General features: G+C 35.8%; 1 protein-coding gene across 50 annotated transcripts in view; it reads left to right on the forward strand.

The window, feature by feature from the left end:
• ABI3BP (ABI family member 3 binding protein) overlaps positions 1-21,891 on the forward strand; it is a 244,769-nt gene that overhangs the window by 176,386 nt on the left and 46,492 nt on the right. For 17 of the 50 annotated variants that reach the window (XM_015129581.3, XM_077994019.1, XM_077994018.1 and 14 more), the window contains 11 exons: positions 646-726; positions 1,420-1,479; positions 3,667-3,741; positions 4,851-4,907; positions 5,580-5,651; positions 6,084-6,131; positions 6,882-6,947; positions 9,128-9,202; positions 12,456-12,530; positions 20,891-20,950; positions 21,497-21,544. In XM_015129581.3, coding sequence (XP_014985067.2) covers positions 646-726; positions 1,420-1,479; positions 3,667-3,741; positions 4,851-4,907; positions 5,580-5,651; positions 6,084-6,131; positions 6,882-6,947; positions 9,128-9,202; positions 12,456-12,530; positions 20,891-20,950; positions 21,497-21,544 — 717 coding nt within the window. The remainder of the gene's footprint in view (positions 1-645; positions 727-1,419; positions 1,480-3,666; positions 3,742-4,850; positions 4,908-5,579; positions 5,652-6,083; positions 6,132-6,881; positions 6,948-9,127; positions 9,203-12,455; positions 12,531-20,890; positions 20,951-21,496; positions 21,545-21,891) is intronic. The other 33 variants (XM_077994028.1, XM_077994030.1, XM_028844676.2 and 30 more) reach the window with 16 other exon arrangements.

The raw sequence follows: 21,891 nt of genomic DNA on the forward strand, positions 1-21,891 counted from the left end.
TGTATTCCTGAATAATTTTTCCCTGCTTATTTTCAAATCCGTTCCATCATTATCATAATCACATTGTCATCAGCTTTGTAGGACTATCTTGTCATCCTCTGCTGTCCTTCAACTTTATATTGTCCTTCAACTTTATATTAGAGTATTAGTGATCCTTAGAAGTTACCTATTATTTTCAAAAGCTATGCATGGACCTAGTTCAGAGTCTACCATGTAATCTTATTTGAATTTGTGTCATCTGCTTTTGTCTAAACAGCATTCATGTCTAAAGCTAAATTTCAAACACAGTTGCTGGTGGCTATATCTTATCTAAACTGACTAAACTCTAACAGTTCTTATGGTATCGTGGATTCTCTGGCATACTCAAAAGATTTAGTGTGAGCCTAAGATTCTATCATCCAGAGTTTGGCTCTAGTGTTTTTGAAGTTAAAGATGTATGAGTCTCTTCACTTTTCAACTTGATTTTATACATAAGTTTCCTGTCTCAAGAATCTTTCAGTGATTAAAAAATTAACAAAATAGAAAATATTTTAATCTTAAAAGACATATGACTTAAATCTCAAGGAAATATGACGTACCTTTAAAAACCTAAAGTTTGTCTCCAAAGCCACCTGCACTAGAGTAATCCAAAGTTTCTTCCTTCAGCTCCTAAAACACAACGGACACGTCGTCCCCGTCCCAGACCCAAAACTACATCAAGTCCTGAAGTACCTCAGAACAAATCGGGTAAATGTATGAATCCTTGGTTTAAGGAGCCAAGGAACCTGAACCCTGGTGGGCTGTCCCAATGAAGTCCTAACAAAATGCCTATGACAGGAAGTAACAGTCATCATGTTTTCTAAGAATCAAATTATTTGACATGGTAGCAGCTCCTTCTCATACAGAGCCGTCCAGGAGAACATGGCTTGGGGACACTTGGGTGTCTGATCTCCTAAATGACTTGGTTTGGATGACGTTTTTGGTCCCTCTTTAAAGATGTGTTTACAGCGAGATTAGCGTACTCATGGGTATTTATTGCTATATCTGCATTGAAACATGTGATCCATTTGTTATAGACATGGTTACATAAACAGGCATTTTTTTCAACTTCCAAGAAAAGCAACAAGTTACTTTCATATATATTTCTCTATATATTTTCATATCTGTTGCCTAAACAAATTTCCAAAGCAAACATCCATACTACTTAGAAAACCAAATACCTAGGAAAACCTCATGTGGATAATATCAATATATGTAGCAGAGTTCAAAATTGTAACTACCTTCTGTGATGAATTGTTCTAGCTAGTGTGGCCAAATCTTCCAAAAGCAACTATATGCTTCCTATCAATTCCAAAGTTTAAAAAAAAAATTGTGTCTAATTTGAAACTCATGTTTGAAAATAAAAATTGAGGGTTTTTTTTTAATGTTGCTTTTGGTTAGTTTCTTTTACAGGCTTTGAACCTGTTGTTCATAGAACTGATGCTCCAGGAACAACATTTGGTAATGATTTTTGTGACTTGCATTAAATGCTTTTTATTGCTGTTTAAAAACCTACTTGAGCACCATCATGGCCAGAGTTGCTTCTGCTTCCTAAGACGCTGTTATTCCATTCTACACTTCATTTTAAAATAGTCAGCAGTCTTGGTGTTACCTGTTTTTCGCAGATGTCCCTGGACCCAGTGAAGGACAGCTGTCCATCGTGAAACTCTCTTTAAAATTGCACCATATGATTCAGTGTTAAATCTGAGATCCAAATTGGTATTTAGTATTTATAGACCTAAATACCCTTCCATTTGGTATTTAGATCTATAAAGCAACAATTAAGTACCATGAACTCCCTTTGAGTAACTTAGTTTCTATAAAACCTGTGTCTTAGTCTCATTATTTTCTTCCTATTTTAAGGTATAAGGTGTCCCTATTACATTAAAATAGCTTTTCCCTGAAAGTTCCAGGCTCCTCAGTCACTGATGAGCTTGACCACTCTTCTTCACCACAGTTTAGCAATGGCTCTTAATCTTTGCTAAGTAGGAATCCCTCTGAATATCTATGCATGTTCAATATTTATTCCTTTAATCACTTCATATGTGGTATTTGAACTTCATACTAAGGGTCTCTAAGGGAACCCTTAGTGAGCAGAAACAAAGTAGTAATTTTTTTTAATTTAGGAAATAAACTCAAGAAAATCTAACCTGTTTTAGAAAACATAGGTCTACATACAATGCTTTCTAGACCTACAAACACTATAGCAACCCAAGATCATCATCTTTTAGTTTCAAAAACAGAAAGGAGGATGAATAGGGGTTATTCCATCCCTCAGACCTTAAACTCCCTAAAGCCTCTCAGTTGAAATAACAAAAATCTATGGTTTAGGTTTTAGAAGGTTTAAGGAGTCCCTCTAGCCCATTGCACTTGAATCACAGGTATCAAAATAAGCTTGAATATCTTCCCATTTCTGTGCCTTCAAAGAGAAAAGGCACTTATAGTGGTCAACAGCTTGACAATTACAGGACTCATTATTAGATTGATAGCTGAGGGAGATCTATCCAGTGGCTGAATTTATCGTGTGCCCTGCATAAGGACTGTATCTAACAAAGGATGGATCTTACACATTTCTTGTTCCATTTCATTCATCTCTTTCTCAATGGTGCTGCTACTTTTGCTTAAGAAAATAATCACTTCCTCATTCTTTGTGTACCCAGCACCATATTAACAATTGAATGGGGTGGAATAAGGAGCAGAAGTAGAAACCGAAAGAAAGGACAGATTTTACATCTTACAGTACAAAGTAATTGTGAAGAAACCCTAAGGTTTTCTTAGATACAGTTTTCTAGATATAGAGCAATTTCCTCCTATGAGAACTGCTTGTTTGAGTAGTAAAAACAGACAATCTTTACAGGAGTCAAGGAACGATGTGGGCTGATGACAGAGAGTAGTTGGGCTTTGAAATAATTATAGGATTTGGATTATAGGGTGGAAGGGTGGGAACAGCACAAATAAAATAAGTGTCAATACTTGTTAAGGGTGGCTAAGGGAATGGTGAAACTAAAATATAGAACAAAGCGCTCCTAGATGATATTTAACATTTTGTTAATGTTACTATCATGAAATCAGTTACAGGCAGCTCTTAGCTCTTGTGGGAACTGAGATTCAGATACAATAGTCCATGAGAACTTAATTTTCCAAATAGGCTCCTGCTTTTTCAGAGGGATATTTTGAATCAGGAGTCAGCAATTTTTTTTTCTGTGAAAAGTTAAACAATAACTATTTTAGAATTTGTGGGCCATTCGGTTTCTGTTAGAGCTACTCAATTCTGCTGTTTTAGCTGGAAGGCAACCAAAGCTGATACATGAATATGCCCTGAACAATTTTAGTTCATTATATAGCTGTCTTCCAATAAAACTTTATTTGAACTTCATACCATTTTCACGTGTCATGAAATATCACTTTTTGTTTTTTCCCATCACTTAAAAAAAATGTGAGAACCATTATTGGCCCACAAGACAGGCAGAGGGCTAGACTTGGAAGGGCTATAGTTTGCTGACATCTGCTTTAAACAGGGCACATTCTGTATGGCTCTCCGTAACCTCATGATTTTCAGGATCTGTGTATTTTAGTTCACTGCTACCTCTGTCTAAAACCTATGAAATAAATAAAATTACTTTTACAATTGAGACCCTCTTCTTTCAGCTCCCACTGACCTGCAAACTCTTATTTTGAAACCAGTGACATCACCAAGTCTAGAAATGACAGAAAGTCAACCTGGTAAATAGATTGTTTTATCTGTCTGGGTATACTGTGTGCTTTAAGAGGCACACTGTAATTCTCTAAGTTATATTTCCAAAGATAAAAAATGAAAAAGGAATACACATTAATTGTAAATATTGCACAATGTTCTTTTTTGTGATTGCATATTGTTAAATTAGTAATACATTAATATTACTACTTGAATGTATAAAAATACTTTGCATTTGTATCATTCTAAAAATAATCACATATCTGATTAAGTGGTTGACAAACCACTTAGAAGAACTAATTTTATTATTTATCCTTATTTTTTCAACAGTTACAAGTTTGTGGCTCTCTTTAATAGTAAATTAAATTTGTGCTAAAAGAACACTAGTTCAAATGTGACCATCAAGGAAGGAGAAATTTCTCACTTCAGTAAAAATAATAAAATTTCCTCATAAACAATGTGTACCCTTTAAAACATACTGTCCTTCAAGCCTGTAAATAGGCCAGGCATAGTGACTCACACCTGCAATCCCAACACTTCGGTAGGCCAAGGCTGGTGGGTTGCTTGAGCTCAGAATTTTATGACCAGCCTTGGCAAAACCCCAACTCTACAAAAAATACAAACATTAGCTGGGCATGGTGGTGCACACCTGTAGTCCCAGCTACTTAGGAGGCTGAGGTGGGAAGACCATTGAGCCCAGGAGGTCAAGACTGCAGTGAGCCATGTTCATGCCATCCTACCCATCTGGTTGATAAAGCCCGACCCGGTCTGGGTAAAAAAAATGGATGCAGATTTTAAAAATCAGTATTAGCAATGTTGTTGCTGCTTCCTGACATTTATTTTAAAACACTAGATCCGTATATTTTTCTAGTATAGGACTGTAATTTCTTTCCATCTCTTCTGAGTATCTTTTAATTAGATAAATGACATTTTGGTACTCATGTTGAATGTACAAAGTGGGTTGCTAATGGTAACCTACAGTAGTTACAATGTTGTGAATTCAGTTCAGTTATGAGAGCTTCCCTTAGTGTTAATAATGTTGTTATCCTAACATTGAACACGTACAGGATGCAAAGCACTTTTGTAAGTACTTACAACCTATCCTTTATCAATTGTACCATTTTCTGTTTTTTACTAGTTTCTGATGTTCTGGAATCGGTTACATTTAGTACTGAGTCACCAAAGGAGACTATAGGTAAAAATGTTCCCCAATGGGAAGTCAAGCATATGTGCTTTTCCATCTCATTGCAAAGTCATCTCTGGACGTCCTCATGCTTTGTGACATTTCATAGCCACGTGCTCCTCCCAGCTTGGCTGTGCTCATCCAATGGGTCTTGAATGTCATTGTATACAGCACATTGTGTTCACATCTGCTGTATTGCTATGCAAGTTTCATAATTTCCTTATTCTCACTCAAAGTGAAAAATTTAACCTTTTCTGATTGCTCTTTCAATATGAATATGTACATATATGCCCAACCTATTTTTCATTTTCACATCACTTTTAGGATTCATCCCATGCTTTTGCTCTACAAGTACTCATTCTATGTGTGTTTCTAACTGGAATTCTTATACAAAAAAAAAGTGAAAGTGGAATTATCTGCTTTGTTCCAGGTAGAATTGCTGTCGAGTCTCCCATACATTGTGTATGGGGTGTGCGTTTCCCACATAGCGCACTGCCTTCATTTCCTGCTTTCATTCTGCCCTCCTAAATTGTGGTCATCTTCATAATCTACCTAAATGTTAATTATTCTCAAGAGTGCATCTGCTTAAGATAGCTCAATTCTTTTTCAAATTAAATGCAGGGTTCTATTACAGCATGCTTTGGGCTGCCCACCACTAACCAGCCATTCCCGTTTCTTCCCTAGCACCAGCCAAAACAGACTATGTATATCCCACTGCCAAAGCACCACTCTGGCCAGAGGAGCCAAAGACTGAAGGTAGCAAAGGTTTTAATGCTTAGATTCATTTTTTCTACACATTTTAAATTAACCTCAGTTACATCCATGGAATATGACATTGATTCACAAACAGATTTGAAGAGCTATAGCTTCCAACGTTCTTGAATTCTTAAGGTGATAATTGACTGTCTCTGAATACAGAAATAAATTCCTGTTTCTCTGCTGAAGTCTAAAGGTTGAGGTATAATAACATTGGAAACCCAGTTAATGACAATTAAAACATAAATATTAATTGGTGAATTAGTATTATAGAATAGGATTTTTCTCCTAATTCTTTTTTCCTGTCTAAATCCATTGTCCTGTCTGTAAAATTATGATGCAAATTCTTAATAAAATTTGATGTTCTCAAAAATACTTCACTATAGCTTAATATCTTAGTTTCTAAACTTTTTCTCCTTTGTTTTGGTACAGTTGTGGAATCTGTTACATATGTGTCTGAACCACCTGAGACCACACTAGGTAATAACCTCGGTAGCCCAATGCTGTGTGCTTTCTGTCCTCATTGCCACCATCGCCTGAGAACCTCCGGGTCTATCTCATTGTGAATTCACGTTACACTGTCACTCTTCACCATGGCAGTTGCTTTTCTTTCAAGGTGCTCCTATCCATAACCATTGTCCAAAAATGTCTTTCCTCCCATTCAGTTGTGTAACAAGACTTTGCTTTTTTTCTCTTCATAAGTCAGCAGAACTGTTCAATCTAAAAATTTTTTTTCCTAACACTGTACATCCTGCCAGCTTGGCATTGTGTCAAATGTTTCAGATAATGCTTTTTCGGTGTGATGATCCATTTATACTTTTTGACCTAGCAACATACTTTCCATTAACACTCATCCCATCACATTTATTTACATACGTGGTTTTCTTCTCCATTCTTTAAGTGAAAGTCAGTGCTGCTTAAATGACTCATACTATAATATTTTTAAAATTCTTTTTCCCTTCATGATTCCTATTGAATATATCTTTCTGGCATTGTTGAGGAGGTAGAGTTCTAATGTGAAATGAGAATTTTAGAAGTACTTTGTAAGCTGCATCTGCAACCATTTTTTTTTAACTAAATGCATTATGAAGGAGTAGGAATGCTGTTTTGCTGCAGACTTGCAATTTTCTTTATTTTGAAAAATATATTTGTTACCATCCTGCCTGTTATCTGTACTCAAGGTCTGTCGAGTGCTATAGTAACCTGCGTACTTTCCTTCAATTACCATAGAAACGTCGCCTCTGCCTTCTCAATCTATAACCCTACCCAGCCCAGATGAGCCTCAGACTGAACCCGGTAAATACGTTATTTTGTATGTCATATATGAGGTGAGTGTTCACAGAATGTCAGCATGGTCACCTCAAGACATCAGAGGCCCTGACTTTATCATTCTGCCCACAGACTTTGATGGGTAATCCCATCTGTCTGATGTCCCGCTGTCGTTGATAATTACTCAAACGGCAGTGTTGTTCTTTAGGATATGGTTGAAAAAGACCTCTCAGTTACTCTGCAAGTGTTTAATTCAGGGAATCGGAATGCTTCTGGGAAGAACATTTATATTCTGTTCCATTTTAAAATATGTATATTCTGATTTTAATTCCAATTCATCTCAACTAGTTTTACAAGTTCTGTGATCATGTAAAAAGTATTTTAAGCTTTCTGATTTGAGTTTGACTTTCAAAGAAACCTCCAGAAACAGGTTTGACTGCAATCCACATGAAAGGGGGTGTACTGGCCAGTCACCTTGTAGCTATTCAGGTACCTTACTTCTTTCCACTCCTTTCTGCAGTGCTTTGGCCATTTCACTGCACACAAATAAGAAAAAACAAAATCAAAACAATTACTGTGGCTTATCACAAAACCTTTGTGATAAGCCAAAGTGGAGTTGGAAATGAATGAAAAATAATCAACATGAATAACTAAATATGCCTCTTATTTTAAAAAATCCTCTCAATAGCTATAGGTTTCGATGTAATAGAAGGTTATAAATAAGCCCAAACTTCTGTTTTGATTGTCAGTAAATTATTTTTATATTACTCTGTTTCAAAGGGAGATGCAGATTTTACGTTTACTCACTGTCTGCTGAATATCCTACTAGATGTTGCCTATAAACCCTACAGTATTTTAACAAAAAAGAAAACCTACATTGACTAAAATAACAAAATCTGACAGTTATACCTAACTTTTCCAAATTTTGTTCTTAATAACTATAATAATATTATTGGCATGTCTCATTGTAAATACTGCTATTAGTGATTCTTATCTCATTCTGTATCGTTTTTCATGGAATTGCTTCATGACATGCCTAACCTTCAGATGGTCTTTCTTATCCTCTGGGGAAAGTAAGTGGCAAATCAGTTAGAACCTTAGCAAGTAGGGTAGTTGAGAATCAGAAAATCACAAACTGTGAGAAACTCTAGAATGACAGAATTTTAAGATTGGAAGGGTTCTTAAAAATTGTGTAATTTTGGTGAAAAACCTGAGACCGTAGATCCAGTGATTAGCAAAGGGAGCTCTAATCCCCCAGGTTCCAGGCTTCTAAACCAGATCATCTCCAACATTTATCAGTATTCATCTCTCTACAGGCAAGAAGATTCCACTGAAACCATTGTATACCTTGTGTTTTTTCATTTAGTATCAGGAAGAAGATTCTGCAGACTCCTTCAGAAACTTCTGGTGTCAAATAACTCTTAACTTTCAGCAAGTTTTTCTTAAGGTGTCTGAAGCTACATGACATTCACCATGTTTCTTCTTACCTTTCTTTATCCCAAACACATTTTAATTCAACCAGATGAGGTGTTTCCACAAGCTGCAACCTTGCATCTGATAATTCCTTTCCTTCAGCAGGACAGATTTTTCATTTTTTTGGTGAAGAAAAAATTGGTTTTTACACTGATTGTCCTAGAATTTCTTTAGGATTTGCTCAGCAAAGGAATAACTCTCCATAGAAAATATCCTTGGTGTTCAATTTATCTTCCCTCTTTTCCCCTATATAACCAATAAAACTGCATTTTGTTTAGTAACATTAATTTTCCATTAGCACTTACTATTAAAATACATTGTATATTTGGACTATAACATGTTAACTTTGTTTTTTATTTAGCAAACATGTATTTGCATTTAAAATAGTACAACTAAATATTCTGATAAAATTATATGAACTTACAATAAGGATGAATTCTTGTTATTATGAATTTATTTTCAAACTATTTAAAAGGTATTTGATGTCAGTATTTCTGAAATCCCAAGTTTCATTTTGCCAGCTGAACATCTTAGATATCATTTAATGTGACTTTTTGTTTTGTTTTCTGTTACATAAAAAAGTTGCCTTCCTATACTTTACAGATCTTTAGGAGCCTTAATCGTTGGGTATTTAGGTCTTCAGCCATTCAGTAAACATCTCCGAGCTTCTAGAGGCTTAGGTACTGTCATTCTTGAAGGGCTCAAAATTTCCGAACCTATATCCTTTCTTTTAGCTCCCAAGCAGACACCGCGTGCTCTTCCTAAGCCAAAAACATCGCCACGCCCAAGAATTCCACAAACACAACCAGGTAAAGATATATTTTACATTTTAGCTTGAAAAGTTTGAGGTTAGTGGGCTTATTCTAGCAAATTGTTCATTAATAGTTACGATAGCAGATTGAGTCTTTAACATTTGCAAAGCAAGTCTTCCTCTGTAACCTAATAAATATTTAAATTTCTTTTTGGACTTACTAAAAAAGTACATCATTGGAAGAGCTTATTCCACAAAGCTTCCCTTAATGTTGTGTTATTGAAGATGAGGTGGACATGAATGGCATTGCTTAGAAAGAGTAGCCTGCCTACTTCCTTTTCCTTCCCCGGCCTGAGACTACACTCCTATCCCTTCCACTATTCCTGAATGTGCTTCCTTCTGTCAATCATCTAATTTGACATTTTCCTCAATACATGGCCTGACTACAACAAATGTGTGAGGTGTACCCACCCAGGATACCAGGAAAGGAACCTTTGCTACCACTGATCTGGTCTGGGGAAAGGAAAATGTTTAGCACCGTCACATTATGCTTGATCCAGGTGGTGATTCTGGATTCCCACCACAAATATTTTACTCATACCTCAGAATCTCTGCCATTAGGTACTGTCATTCTTGTTTTTCTACAGGGGAAAAGAAAACCCCTGTAGTTTTAGGTGTGGTCTCTAATATCAATTGAGGGAAATTTTACCTATCATTAAATTTTTTCTATGATTTTAATTCTGCCTTATTTAGCATAATTTTAAATATGTTTGAATTACTAAAACTTAGTTATGAAAATAATTCTGATAATAAATATATGAAGGTACCAAGGTAGCATTCCCCCAAAATAATATGAAATTTTAAATAATACATTTGAAACATTAACATACTAAAAGTCTGAGAAAATAATGATTAGTGAATAATAATGAATATGAATAAAAACATCAAAGTTTTAAGAATATGCCAAATTATTAAATAAAGTATATTAAATTTGTTATAATAGGAAACTAAAATCTAACTTTAAAAATAAGAGACAAAATTGAGAAGAAGCTCTCAGCTTTGGATTTGAATATAAAGCATAGAACAAAAGTAGAAAACAAATGGGAAGAAGAAAGCATGAAAACCTGAATGTTGAACTATAAAAGATGAAAAATAAATACTAAAAATTAAAACACTCAGGCATGAATCATGGTCACTACAAAATTTTTAAAGTAAAAGATATGAAGTAATAGGACAAAATTATTTGCAATTTTATCTTTTTAAGATGTACTTTGTACTTTATTAAAATGCAGTTTAGTAAATCAGGAGCTTGCTCTAATTTTCCATTATTATATTCTAAGTTTCAAATTTATTTCATTTTGACTTAGACTTTTAGCCAACCTTTCTTGACAAGACAGGCTCTTCAGAGATTCACGTGCTCAGTGAGTTCCACTCTCTAACTCTGAAACCATGGAGTGGCTGCCAGAATGTAGTGAGAGAGCCTTCTGATGTCCCAATTGAAGCAACTTCCAGTCCATCAGCATCTCTTGTGGAAAGTAGCTGCAAACCAGACACTTCTGGCTTTGTCACTGCTACTTAATGTAAGGGAACAATTTGGAAAACTGGTCATGAAAAACAAAATGCATTCTACTTATTCTTTTTCAAAGTGGGTAGAATTGAGACCTCCTTATCCCACAAGAATGTGACTCGTGTAATAGGTTCCAGCAGTATCCTGGATTTTGATAGTTTTTCAAGGAAGTGTGTATATGTACACGTATATATCACAAAATATTTTAAAGACAAATAGTCAAATTCTAATACTTCTTCCCTTACCCTTGGCTAGTTCCTGCAAATTTCAAAAAGTCATTTGGACAGGAGAGTGTCCTGTTTGTATGCATGATCAATACAAACTATTGTTGTTGGGCTATAATATCATCTATCAATAGTATTTACAACTTAAAGTGCAACAGATTTTGTTTACCACCTTTCACATAATAAGATTCTGTAATTTGGGCATGTCACCTTTATTGTTAGTGTTACTGAAAGTGTGTTTATAAATTGGCAATGTTTAAATCTATATTTGGCATTCAAAGGCAAAAAGAGATCTAAAATCTGAAAAAAAGCATAAGGAATATTTGATAAGTCAATAAAGTTTGATTTCTTAGATCCCAGTGTTTACAGGTAATAGCAACATTATTGTTAATTGGATGCCTAGAATTTCTTATAACCATCAAAATTATGGGTGCTCCTAGATTTTGCATGGGCAAACAATGTGAAAATCAGAATATACTCAGATTCTTCAAAACCAAATTTGTAAAGCTCCTTGAGAAGTGGAAAAAAATTATAATAGTGTAATTTTCACATCATTTTGACATTTCACATTGGATTCTTATAACCATATCTTGAGTTAGGGCGGGTTTATTATTTCACCTTAAAAAATGAGAAGCAAGTGAAAATCTGCCCCACAGAACTGGGATATAGAGAGCCCAAATGTTTAGACCTATTGATAATGTTTGATCCTCAGCATTTGGTTCAAGTCCTGACTCTGGTACTTAACCATAGCCTCGAGCAGATGCTGTCACACACCCGAAGCTCTGTTTCCTCAGCTTTAAAGTGTAGCTAATAATTCCTTCCTCCCAACATTATGGTGAGACTCAAAGGGTGTAAACCTTATAAAAGCACTTTTGAAATCATAGAATACACTATAATTGTTAGACTTATTTTCTTGGTGTCTATTATATTAGTACTTTATTATTCCCAAGGAACAGTTGTGGAAATCTAATTTTAGTTGTCAACAAATTCATTTGAAAGTTTCTCTGGGGCCAGAGAAATGCAGGGCGGGTAAGATGTGAACCAGCCCATTCCATTGCATTGTCTGCTTACCACTCTGCTGTTGCCCGAGAGGACTTCAAGCATATCCATGCTCCATAGGATTCCACCCTGACCTCACCATCTTTACCTACTTTGTCTTTAAGGAAAGACATAAAAATGGGTTTAAGGAGAAGTCAAGCAAACATGTCCAGTAAAGAAAAGCTCTCTTACAGGCATTCAGTTGCCGTCTCCTCTGAAATAGATTTCTAAAAAGCCGTCCTCTTACTCTGATGCTTTGTAATTTGAAATTTTGCAGTTTCTCAGATTTCACTCTTCTATAATTATCTGGAATTCTAACTAAGCTATTTGTAGAGCTTAAGGATTGGTCTTCTGTCTGACTCCCATATGGGTAATACTTTGTTTTGTCAGTGTTCAGGCTACACCTTGGCATGCCTTATGTGTTAAGCATGACTGGAAGGTGCTGAAACCAAATGACTTACAATATGAGTTCTCTCTTTCAGTTCCTAAGGGGCCCCAGCATATTACTGCAAAACCAAAAACGTCACCGAGTCCAGAAGTGTCATACACCACACCTGGTAAATGCTTTATTTCATGTTTAAGCCAAACGCGTTCGACTGCCCCACTCTGCTTCAGTGAAACATGAGACTTGATGGAAGTGAGGTCAATATTTCACTTATTTTTAAATCCCATGTTGTATCATATGTGGTATAATTTCAGAAGTTTCATAAGAGTGTCCACTTGTTCATCTAGTAAAGCTGTGATCGCAGTCAAAAGGCAGAGAATTATGCCAAGGTTAGAATGTCTTTCCTAGAACTAAAGTTCTCTTATTCCCTGACTTACAAAAAAAAAAAAATGCTGCCAATTCTAGCTCTGCTATGCTCAAATATTTCACTAAACACAAAGATAAAGACTTTTGCTCTTCCCTACAAATGATAAATTAGTGTTTTTACAAATAGAGGCAATGATGTTTAGTCATTTACTTGGATACGTAAATTGTACTATGTCCACATTGAGTTTTTTCCCTGTCACATTCTATTTTATGGAGACATAGCTTGGGTTAAGAAATTTCTTTCGCACACACACAATGGTTTCTTTAGTTACAAATCTGTTTTTTGCCAATCATCTCAGAAGGCCTTTTGTTCACATATGGGGAAGGTAATCTCATGTTTGTGGAGTATCCAGGGTAGGGATTCCAAGGGCCCAGACATTTCATGGATATTACCACCACTATTTACATGAAGTCTTCAAGTGGCCTCAGGAAGCCACTGGTAACTGAACAACTTTCTCTAAAAAGCCAAGCTCATTTTTAACTAGAGAATCTGAGAAATACTGTGAGTTTTTCCTCTTTCTTTTTAAAGGTACAATTATTATAAATTCCTAAATGCTCCTAAAACATATAGAACATTCCCAGAGCCAAATAATTTCTAAGCTATAGTATAAAATGATAGCATTTTGGAAGCAAGCCTGAATTCACTTGCTATAATGTTTTCCAGATTGTATAAGCAAAGGCTATTATTGCTGCTGTGGTATAGACAATTTGGTGGTGGTGGTAGCAGGCTAGAGAGAATCTCCTTTGCCCTGAAGTCTAGAATGTAAATTTGTACCACCAAACACAATAGCCAATATTATAAACAGGAAGTAAGAAAAAAACCTCATCTCACTTGCAAAAGATCAGCTTATTTTCAATTGTGGAAATGAATGTAATGGAAATTAATTTGTTATCCATAACAGTAGATTTGAGTGACTTTATTTACTTTCCCTTTTCAGTATAAAAAATAATATTATTGGTATAATCTCATTACACCAATATATTGAATAGTTAAGTTTTTTTCCTCTTTTAATATTTAATATTTGCCCTACTGGGCATGAGTTGGCCATTATTGAAGCCAGGTGGTGAGTACCTAAGAATTCGTTCTACTATTTTTCTACTTTCATATACCTTTGGAATTTACTATCATAAAATTATTTTTAAGGTATTTATTTTAAAATCTTTTCTGTTAACTAGTCCTTCTCTTCAACCACATTCTTCAAATGTTCTCCCACAGCTAAGTTATAAAGAGCAAACCACTTTTAGCAGGAAAGAAAAAAAAAAAAAACTTGCCTTAATTCTACCAACACCTTGTTTTTCATAGAAACCCTAACCTGTGATCTTGATCCCTGTAACAACACAAATAGTTAACAACTATCCCTATTTATACGTTTTATCCGGAGTTTGAATGAGCAGAGTAGAGAACTGCCTCCTGGAGAACTACGGCCTGTCTTAGTGGTCTTCTGTCACCTCTCCAGCTCCACATGTTCAGAGTTAAGGTTCTGTCCCTAAACCTGGTGTTGGCCCTGCCATATGATCAGGCTTCTTCTCCCTTGCCCCAGGGGTGTGGCACCGCCAGGAATAATCATAAGGCAACTCGTACTACATTTCAGTTTTCTCAGAAGTGTTCAAATACATTGGATTCTGATGTGTTCAGACAGTTTTTAGATTTTATCTAGGCTCAAATTCATACCCTAATGAACCCAATACTTTGTTTACCAGGTCCTGTGGGTTATACTTCAAAAAAACAGGGTAAATGACATGTGTATTTGAATACGTATTAGCATCCTGGAGAAATAAACTCTTCTGTAAAAGTCTAAAAATTTAAAATGTAGTGCTGAATTCAGGACAGCGTTATGTTTCGTTGTGACGTTTATCTCAAGATTTATTCTGAGAGAGATCAGAAGTAACAAACTTGGATTTCTTGACCTTATGAAAGAGGAAGTCAGATTCATTGTACAGCACTTCCATTCTGTAGATTCCTAGGCATAACACCAGCTTCATCCAGTGAGGCCTTTAGAAAAACCCTTCCAGCCACTCAGTTGAATTATCTATAACATTTAATGAGGAATCTTGACAAATTGAGCCCACACTCCCTGCCCACACCAAAATGAAAGTGACTTTTCTCCACATCTACCTTGGAAGAATGATTTAGAATTCAGAGCAAATAACTCCCTCACTAGAAAATAGGTGCCATTTAACTTGGAGTCTAAACAGGAGGTTCCTGGCTCAACAGAGCTCTGTCTTCCTTATGAGTTCCTTTCTACACCAAGACCTGTCTTGGCTTTGTGGTCAACCTTCCGGCCCCCAGGCATTGGGATAGATTTCAGTCATCAGGAGGAAACCAGGAAGAAAATCTAGATTTCAGCAAGCTATCCAAATCCTCATGAATGTTCCATGTGTCTCTTCCCTTTGGAAAATTATTTGTAGTCACACTCTTCAGGATTTCTGTAGTTTTATGTTTTCAGTTAAACTGGTTTTAAGAGGAGTTTTTTGTGAACTAATTAAGAATAAGTAATTCTGAATATTTCTTAAAAATTGAGCCTTATTGGTTAAAATGATAGAGTTCATAAAGCAATCATTTGCTTGGATTACGTACTTTAAAATATTGCCAGATTTATATTAGGGAGAAACCTGATTGGACATTCACCTAATAAATGTATGTTTTCTGATATAGTCTTAGAAGACAATACATTTAGAATTGAGCAAGCCAAGATAACAATAGTTAACAATTATTTCCATTTATACTTTTTGTCAAAATGGGAGCTGGGATGAGCAGGGTAGAGAACTGCCTCCTTAAGATCATACTGTTACCATTACTGTTCTACAGTGTTTCATTATCATCCTCTAGACATTTTGCCATTTTTTCCTAAAGCTGCTTCTTTTTCCCCTTAAGGGATGTACTGTGTAAATTTATTCTTTGTTAAAATAGTTTTTTTTTTTTTTTTCAAATCAATTTTCCTAGAGGCAAGATATCTTTCTTCTCAAATATGAGAATTCAAATCAGGAGTTAATCAGCAATTTGCTTATTTGCCTGATGATATATTAAACATCAATATGCTTCCCCTCAAATTTTAGTGACTCAGTGCCTTTCTCTTTGCCTTTCTCTTTGCCTCAAAATCTCTGTAAGCTTGTATATGCCATTGATGTGATTAATAAATTATTTCTTTAGATCTTTCTTTTCTGTTTTTTTTTTTTTTTTTTTTTTTGACAGGGTATCACTCTGTTGCCCAGGCTGGAGTGCAGTGATGCAATCATAGCTCACTGCAGCCTCGATCTCCTGTGCTCAAGTGATCCTCCTGCCTCAGCCTCCCAAGTAGCTGGGACCACAGGTGTAAGCCACCACACCTGGCCTAGATTTTTTAATACTGTTTTACAATTCCCTGGAAAAGAATTAGAGACCTTTTGGAGAGGTCAATTTGAGTCTTTAAAATGTTGCTTAGCAAAGTACAATGCTGGTTCATGGGAATTGCCCATCTTTTCGAGATTTGTTCTTTAAAAAAAATGCACTAATGCATGTTCAATTCAACATATATTGATTGCCACTTATCTGCCTGGTTCCATGCTTAGGGATAAAATCAGGATTAAAAGAATTAGATATGATCTCTACCACCCAACACAGTACAGTGGAGAAAATAGGAAAAATATCAATAACTATAAAACAAGCCAAATCTCAGTAATTAATGGGTTAGTGATATAAACAAAAAATGAAATAACAGAAAAGTAATACATTTTAATGTAAGAATTAGAGAAGGTATTATCAAGAAAATGAACTTTAAGATAGATTTTAATAGATAAGTAGCTATTGATGATTTTTAAGACAGCAAAGATTCAGAGGTATAAAAAGTGCTCCAGGCTGGGCGCGGTGGCTCATGTCTGTAATCCCAACACTTTCAGAGGCCGAGGCGGGCGGATCACGAGGTCAGGAGATCAAGACCATCTTGGCTAACATGGTGAAACCCCGTCTCTACTAAAAAAATTAGCCGGGCGTGGTGGTAGACGCCTGTAGTAGTCCCAGCTACTCGGGAGGCTGAGGCAGGAGAATGGCGTGAAGCAGAGAGGCGGAGCTTGCAGTGAACCGAGTTCACACCACTGCACTCCAGGCCAGGCCACAGAGCGAGACTCCACGCTCCATATAGCTGAGAAACAGCATGATTCGGAATGACTACATTGCTAGGCATATGAGATTATTGAGAGATGAAAACAATGTAAATTGGATTCATATGTTTGAGGGCTTTTAGGTTATGCTAAGCACTTCAAAAAATTTTTCTTTAGACAATTAGGAGATACTAAAATTGTGCGTGTTTCTTTTTGTAATCTTGGGAGTGATATAATTACATCTGTATTTTAGAAAGATGGCTGTGATTTTTTCAAATGGAATATTAACTGGCAAAAAAAAAAAAAAAATGGCCAGGAATCGCTTAGTAGGTTTGCAACAATCCAGAAAGATAAGTCTGAGAAATTGAACTAATTGTGGTAGAAAGGAAACTAAGGGAATAATGCTGAAATGCCTTTGTGTATGGAACTACGAAGACCTAGAGAATGACTGGATGCTGTTATGGAGAGAAGGGTGGCAATGCTGTTCCTAGACTGGGCAAGTGGTAGATAATAATGCCATTAACTGAGACAGGGAACAGAGAGAGTAATAAAGATGGGTGTGTACATGCTAGGCTTGCAGGGCCAGTAGGACTTTGAGTGGGAAGACCCTAACTGATGGTTGAAAATGTTGTCTGGACTTCTTAACAGAAGTCAGGATTTGGGGCACAGATTTAGGAGCCACTTGTTTACATCTAGATAGTTCTTAAATCTTGGAAAACATAATAGAGGAGAAAATGTAGATAGAGAAAATAAGCCAGAAATCAAATATTTAGGCAGCATAGTTATATTTAAGGAGCAGGCAGGGGAAAAAGAGCCTCCAGTTGTCAAAAAAGATAAGAGAAAACCAGGAAATGCGCTGGGAGATGAGGCAGGAAAAGGCCTAAGAAGGGAAGTTTGGCAATGGCATTGCAGTGGCAATGAGAAGGAGAGGGATCAGAAGAGGCTGCCAGCTCGACCGTGCATGTGCAGAATCCCACTTTCTGAAACCTTTAGGCTGTATGCTTCAGAATTAGCAGTTTCCAGATTTTAGAAACTTACATGAGTACATATACCATTGATTAGAAACATTAATGTGTATTCTGTGAGCAGTATGAATAGTCTTACCAAGCAGAAGAACTAAAACCTATAAACAGCCCTTAGATCAGTATAAGTTATGTTTTGCCATTGAATAAATTAAGAGAAAACTCAACTTCCAGAGTTTCTGGACTTAAGAATATGATTAAGGCATTGTTGCAGGAAATGAGTGGAGGCTGGACCACAGTGGATGAAGAAGATACACCTAAAAGGTGAGGAAGCAGAGGCAGATAGTTTTTTTATTAAAGGAATGAGAGCAAGAGAGAGGGATTGTTTGAAGGAGAAGCCATGTCAAGGGAATGATTCTTTTTTAGGATATTAGAGCATTCGAGCTGTTTCGTAGGTAGATGCAAGTAACTCATGGAGAAATGAAAACATGGACAAATAGAAATATAACAGAAATAATGGAAAGTAAAAGGCCTCAAATGAGATGGAAGGGAGGGTGGTCCAAGAGCACAGGGAAAGCCAGCAGGTGGCCTCCTACGGGGCTTCCTCTCAGACTGGACCTAATGGTACAAGGTTAGAATAAAGGAATAGAGAGTATAGATTAAAGGAATAGAATAGGGTATGGAGTCTATACGTGTTACTTTTCTAAGAGAATCAGTCTCTTGGTAGCCTATTGCCAGGGTAAACCTTATTGCAGACTTCGTATTCTAACTTTGTCAAGAGGAAACACATTAATTATTTTCTAACTCTATCAAAATATTCATGCATGTTCATTTACATTTGTCTATGATAGACATTGTGCATTCCTACTTGTCTTATGTTAGTTGGACTTTTCTTTGGAGTGGCATGCTTTATTGAACAAAGACAGTTTGGTTAGTAGTATAAATGGAGTTGGTTAATATAATTAAATCTAAAATTATAATAATAGTAAATATTCTTATAAAGAAATCAAAACTGCTTTCTCAGAAAATTGTCATCATTATTTTCATTGATGAGTTTCTCCCAGCATGAAAGATGTAGGTTTTAGGGATCGTGCTTTTGTTCAGTTTAATATACAGAGGAATGCCACATAGGAAAAACAGAAAAAACAACTTGAATTTCTTGGAGCTGTAGTTCACCAAGTAGGAGAATGATTCATATTACTTTCCTGTAAATATTTCTATTTCTTTCCTTTCCACTGATTTCACCTGCTTAGGAAGTCTGCTATGGCAGTTTATTAAATCATCACTTCATGGTTAAAAAGAAAAGTGCCAATTTTAGCAGCTGGAATCCACATTACCCCAGCCTAAATTCCTCAGTAAACTAGAGCAGCAATGAATAATGTATTTACAGTATGGTGGATTTATTAGTACCACATCTCTTCTCAGCTTCTCCTTTCCTTAATCCCAGCTCCTTTTTGTTTGGTGGAGTACTGTAACTAACTCGGGTATTTATAAACTGAAGGCTGCTTTGAATGTTCATGACCTTTACAGAGCTAAATCAAAGTGCCTTCTTCAGCCTCAAGATAAACATTTTGTTTCATTTATAGTTGGAAATTTCTTATATTTTACTATTTAAATCCTCCAAAAAACTACACGCAAAGGCAAAATGTTCAGTATTGTGGTGGGCTTTCTCTACCTTATCAACCACTAATCTTTTTAAAGTTGCCTTTTCTCTTTAAGAAAGCAATCCATATTTTCAAATTCCCTTGGATGTTACCTTTTAGCTCATAGAAGTTCTGAGTCAAGTTTCTGTTCAGTGCACCAGTTTTCACAACTGTAATTTCACTAATACCTAGCAGCGTAGTCTAAGAACAGATGTGGCATGCAAGTTAAACATGATTCCCAAAAACAATAAAAAGAGATTGTTCATTTTATATAACTTATTTCTCCACTAATGGTAAAGTGGTGCTTGGCTACCTCATAATAATAAAATTTTAAAAAGAAGGTTTCTTCATCTTTCTTCTAAGGCAGAGTTCTAGCCTGAATCATAATTTTTTTCCAGCATTATATAAGATGCAAGGAAATTACACTGCCTGACAAAAAAGTACTGGTGTGTATGAAAGGCTTAGCGTGGTAGGAAAACCTTTCATTGAGAGATGAGGTCTGGGTAGGGCCTCTTTGTGGGGAAACTGAGTTGAAGTACTTTACCCTATTTGTGGAATGAGATTTTGTTGTAGAAATCCGGTACGAACAAATAGGCAAATCCCCCTAATATTTTCCCCACTGAGAAATAGGGTACCAAGTTTCCAATCTACTGTTTAATTTTGCTAAAACATTAAAAAATATACTGGATTTCAGGGACTGCATATACCAGTAGGGCCTATTGTTCAGCTGACATTTTTGTCTTTTGTTTTCATATGCTTGTGTCGAGCATGCTTGACACCTAATATACTAGAAGCCACATCACTAAAGAAGACAAAAATGGCAACAGCTATCATTTACTAAGTAATAAGTACTATCATTAACTTTACATGTGGTGTCTTCTAATGACTAGTTGATTCCTTTTGCTTCATTTTCTGCCCCCAGTAACTGTAAGCACCATTTAGAATAAGACTGTGTTATCTTCTTACATATTCAAGACTTTTCCATTTCTTATTGTTTCCCTCGATTTGTAGCCATTTTTGTACTTTAAGATATATATTTTTTGTTGCTGTTAGTGGACTTTACGCATGAATATCAAACAGCAGCTAACCACTTTGTGCAAAACCTGACTTTCTATTTTGAAAGCCATTTGAGGGAGCTCTACCTCATTGTTGAATTATGTTAGCTATCTCCTCCTCTTCCTCAAGGAAGACTTCAAAATGAACTGTGACTGACTTCATTTCTGTTTCACTGCCACCAGAACCTTCCCTGCATAGTAACATTTTTCCATTTTGAAGAAAACAGGCATCTTCTCAACTTTGGTCATTAACCATTGTAAAAATACTTTTGCTTCATTCATGCTTTCTGGGATTTTTCTATCTGTGGGTTAAGCTCACTCCAGTTGGGACATTTAGAATACACAGTGTTTGTAATCTTTTTCTTTCAGCTCCAAAAGATGTGCTCCTTCCTCATAAACCAGACCCTGAGGTCTCTCAGAGCGAACCTGGTAAATTAATTATTTCATCCTTCTGGCTAAGAAGTGTATTTTTCAAAAACAAAATTCTTGAAGTAAATATATTTTTAATGGTTGTGATATGGAAGAAATTCAGAGAAAAATATGGGTATAAAATGCATATTCCTTTTGGGTAGATTGAATCATCTGGGTTGAATTATTTTTCCTTGGTTAAATGAGGGAATAGTACATAGGCTCATTGAGTAGATCATGCTAAAATTATCAATACCATTGTTAACTAAGCCAACTCTCACATCCTTTCAAAACGTAAATGTAGCTACATTACAACTATGGGTATACTTTTAAGTAAAAAAAAGTGGATGCCTACTCAAAATTTTCCCCGAAGTGAGAACTTCAAAGTTTTAGTTAAACTAAGTTCTCTGATTAGCATCTAATGTGCAGAATTTTCTCTTATTTATTATAATTCTTAGAGAACATTTAAATTATTAAATCAATGCATCTGAAAAATATAGAAACTATTTTGACTTTGCCAGGTAGTAATTCTCATAAATATGTTCCTTTGACTTGCTTTTGGCATAGTTCTGCAACCTGTTACCTTTAGATTTGAGCCACCAAAGACAACAATAGGTAATGGTTTTCCCATATCAACCAACTCTGTTTTCTTTGCTACCGTCGAGATTGCAGGCCTTTCTCAAATGATCCTGTTGAAACATCATTTCTTCTCAATTCATTTCATCACTTCATTCTCATTATTACTACTCTTTCCAAAATAGAAAAGCCATGATTTCACTGTCGTAATGGGTTTGCTTTGAAGACCACCTCAAGACATTACTGAATCCATCTTCATTTACTTCATTTATCTCCATGTTTCAATACGAGTCCACTGTGTTTACTAACGGTGCCCATTTAACAATTTCCATTGGTTTAGTGGTTCTCAGCTGTAATGTAACATACTAGCATGTGGTAAGTTTGAA

This window comes from Macaca mulatta, chromosome 2 (genome assembly GCF_049350105.2).
Source record: "Macaca mulatta isolate MMU2019108-1 chromosome 2, T2T-MMU8v2.0, whole genome shotgun sequence".
Taxonomy (NCBI): Eukaryota; Metazoa; Chordata; class Mammalia; order Primates; family Cercopithecidae; genus Macaca; species Macaca mulatta.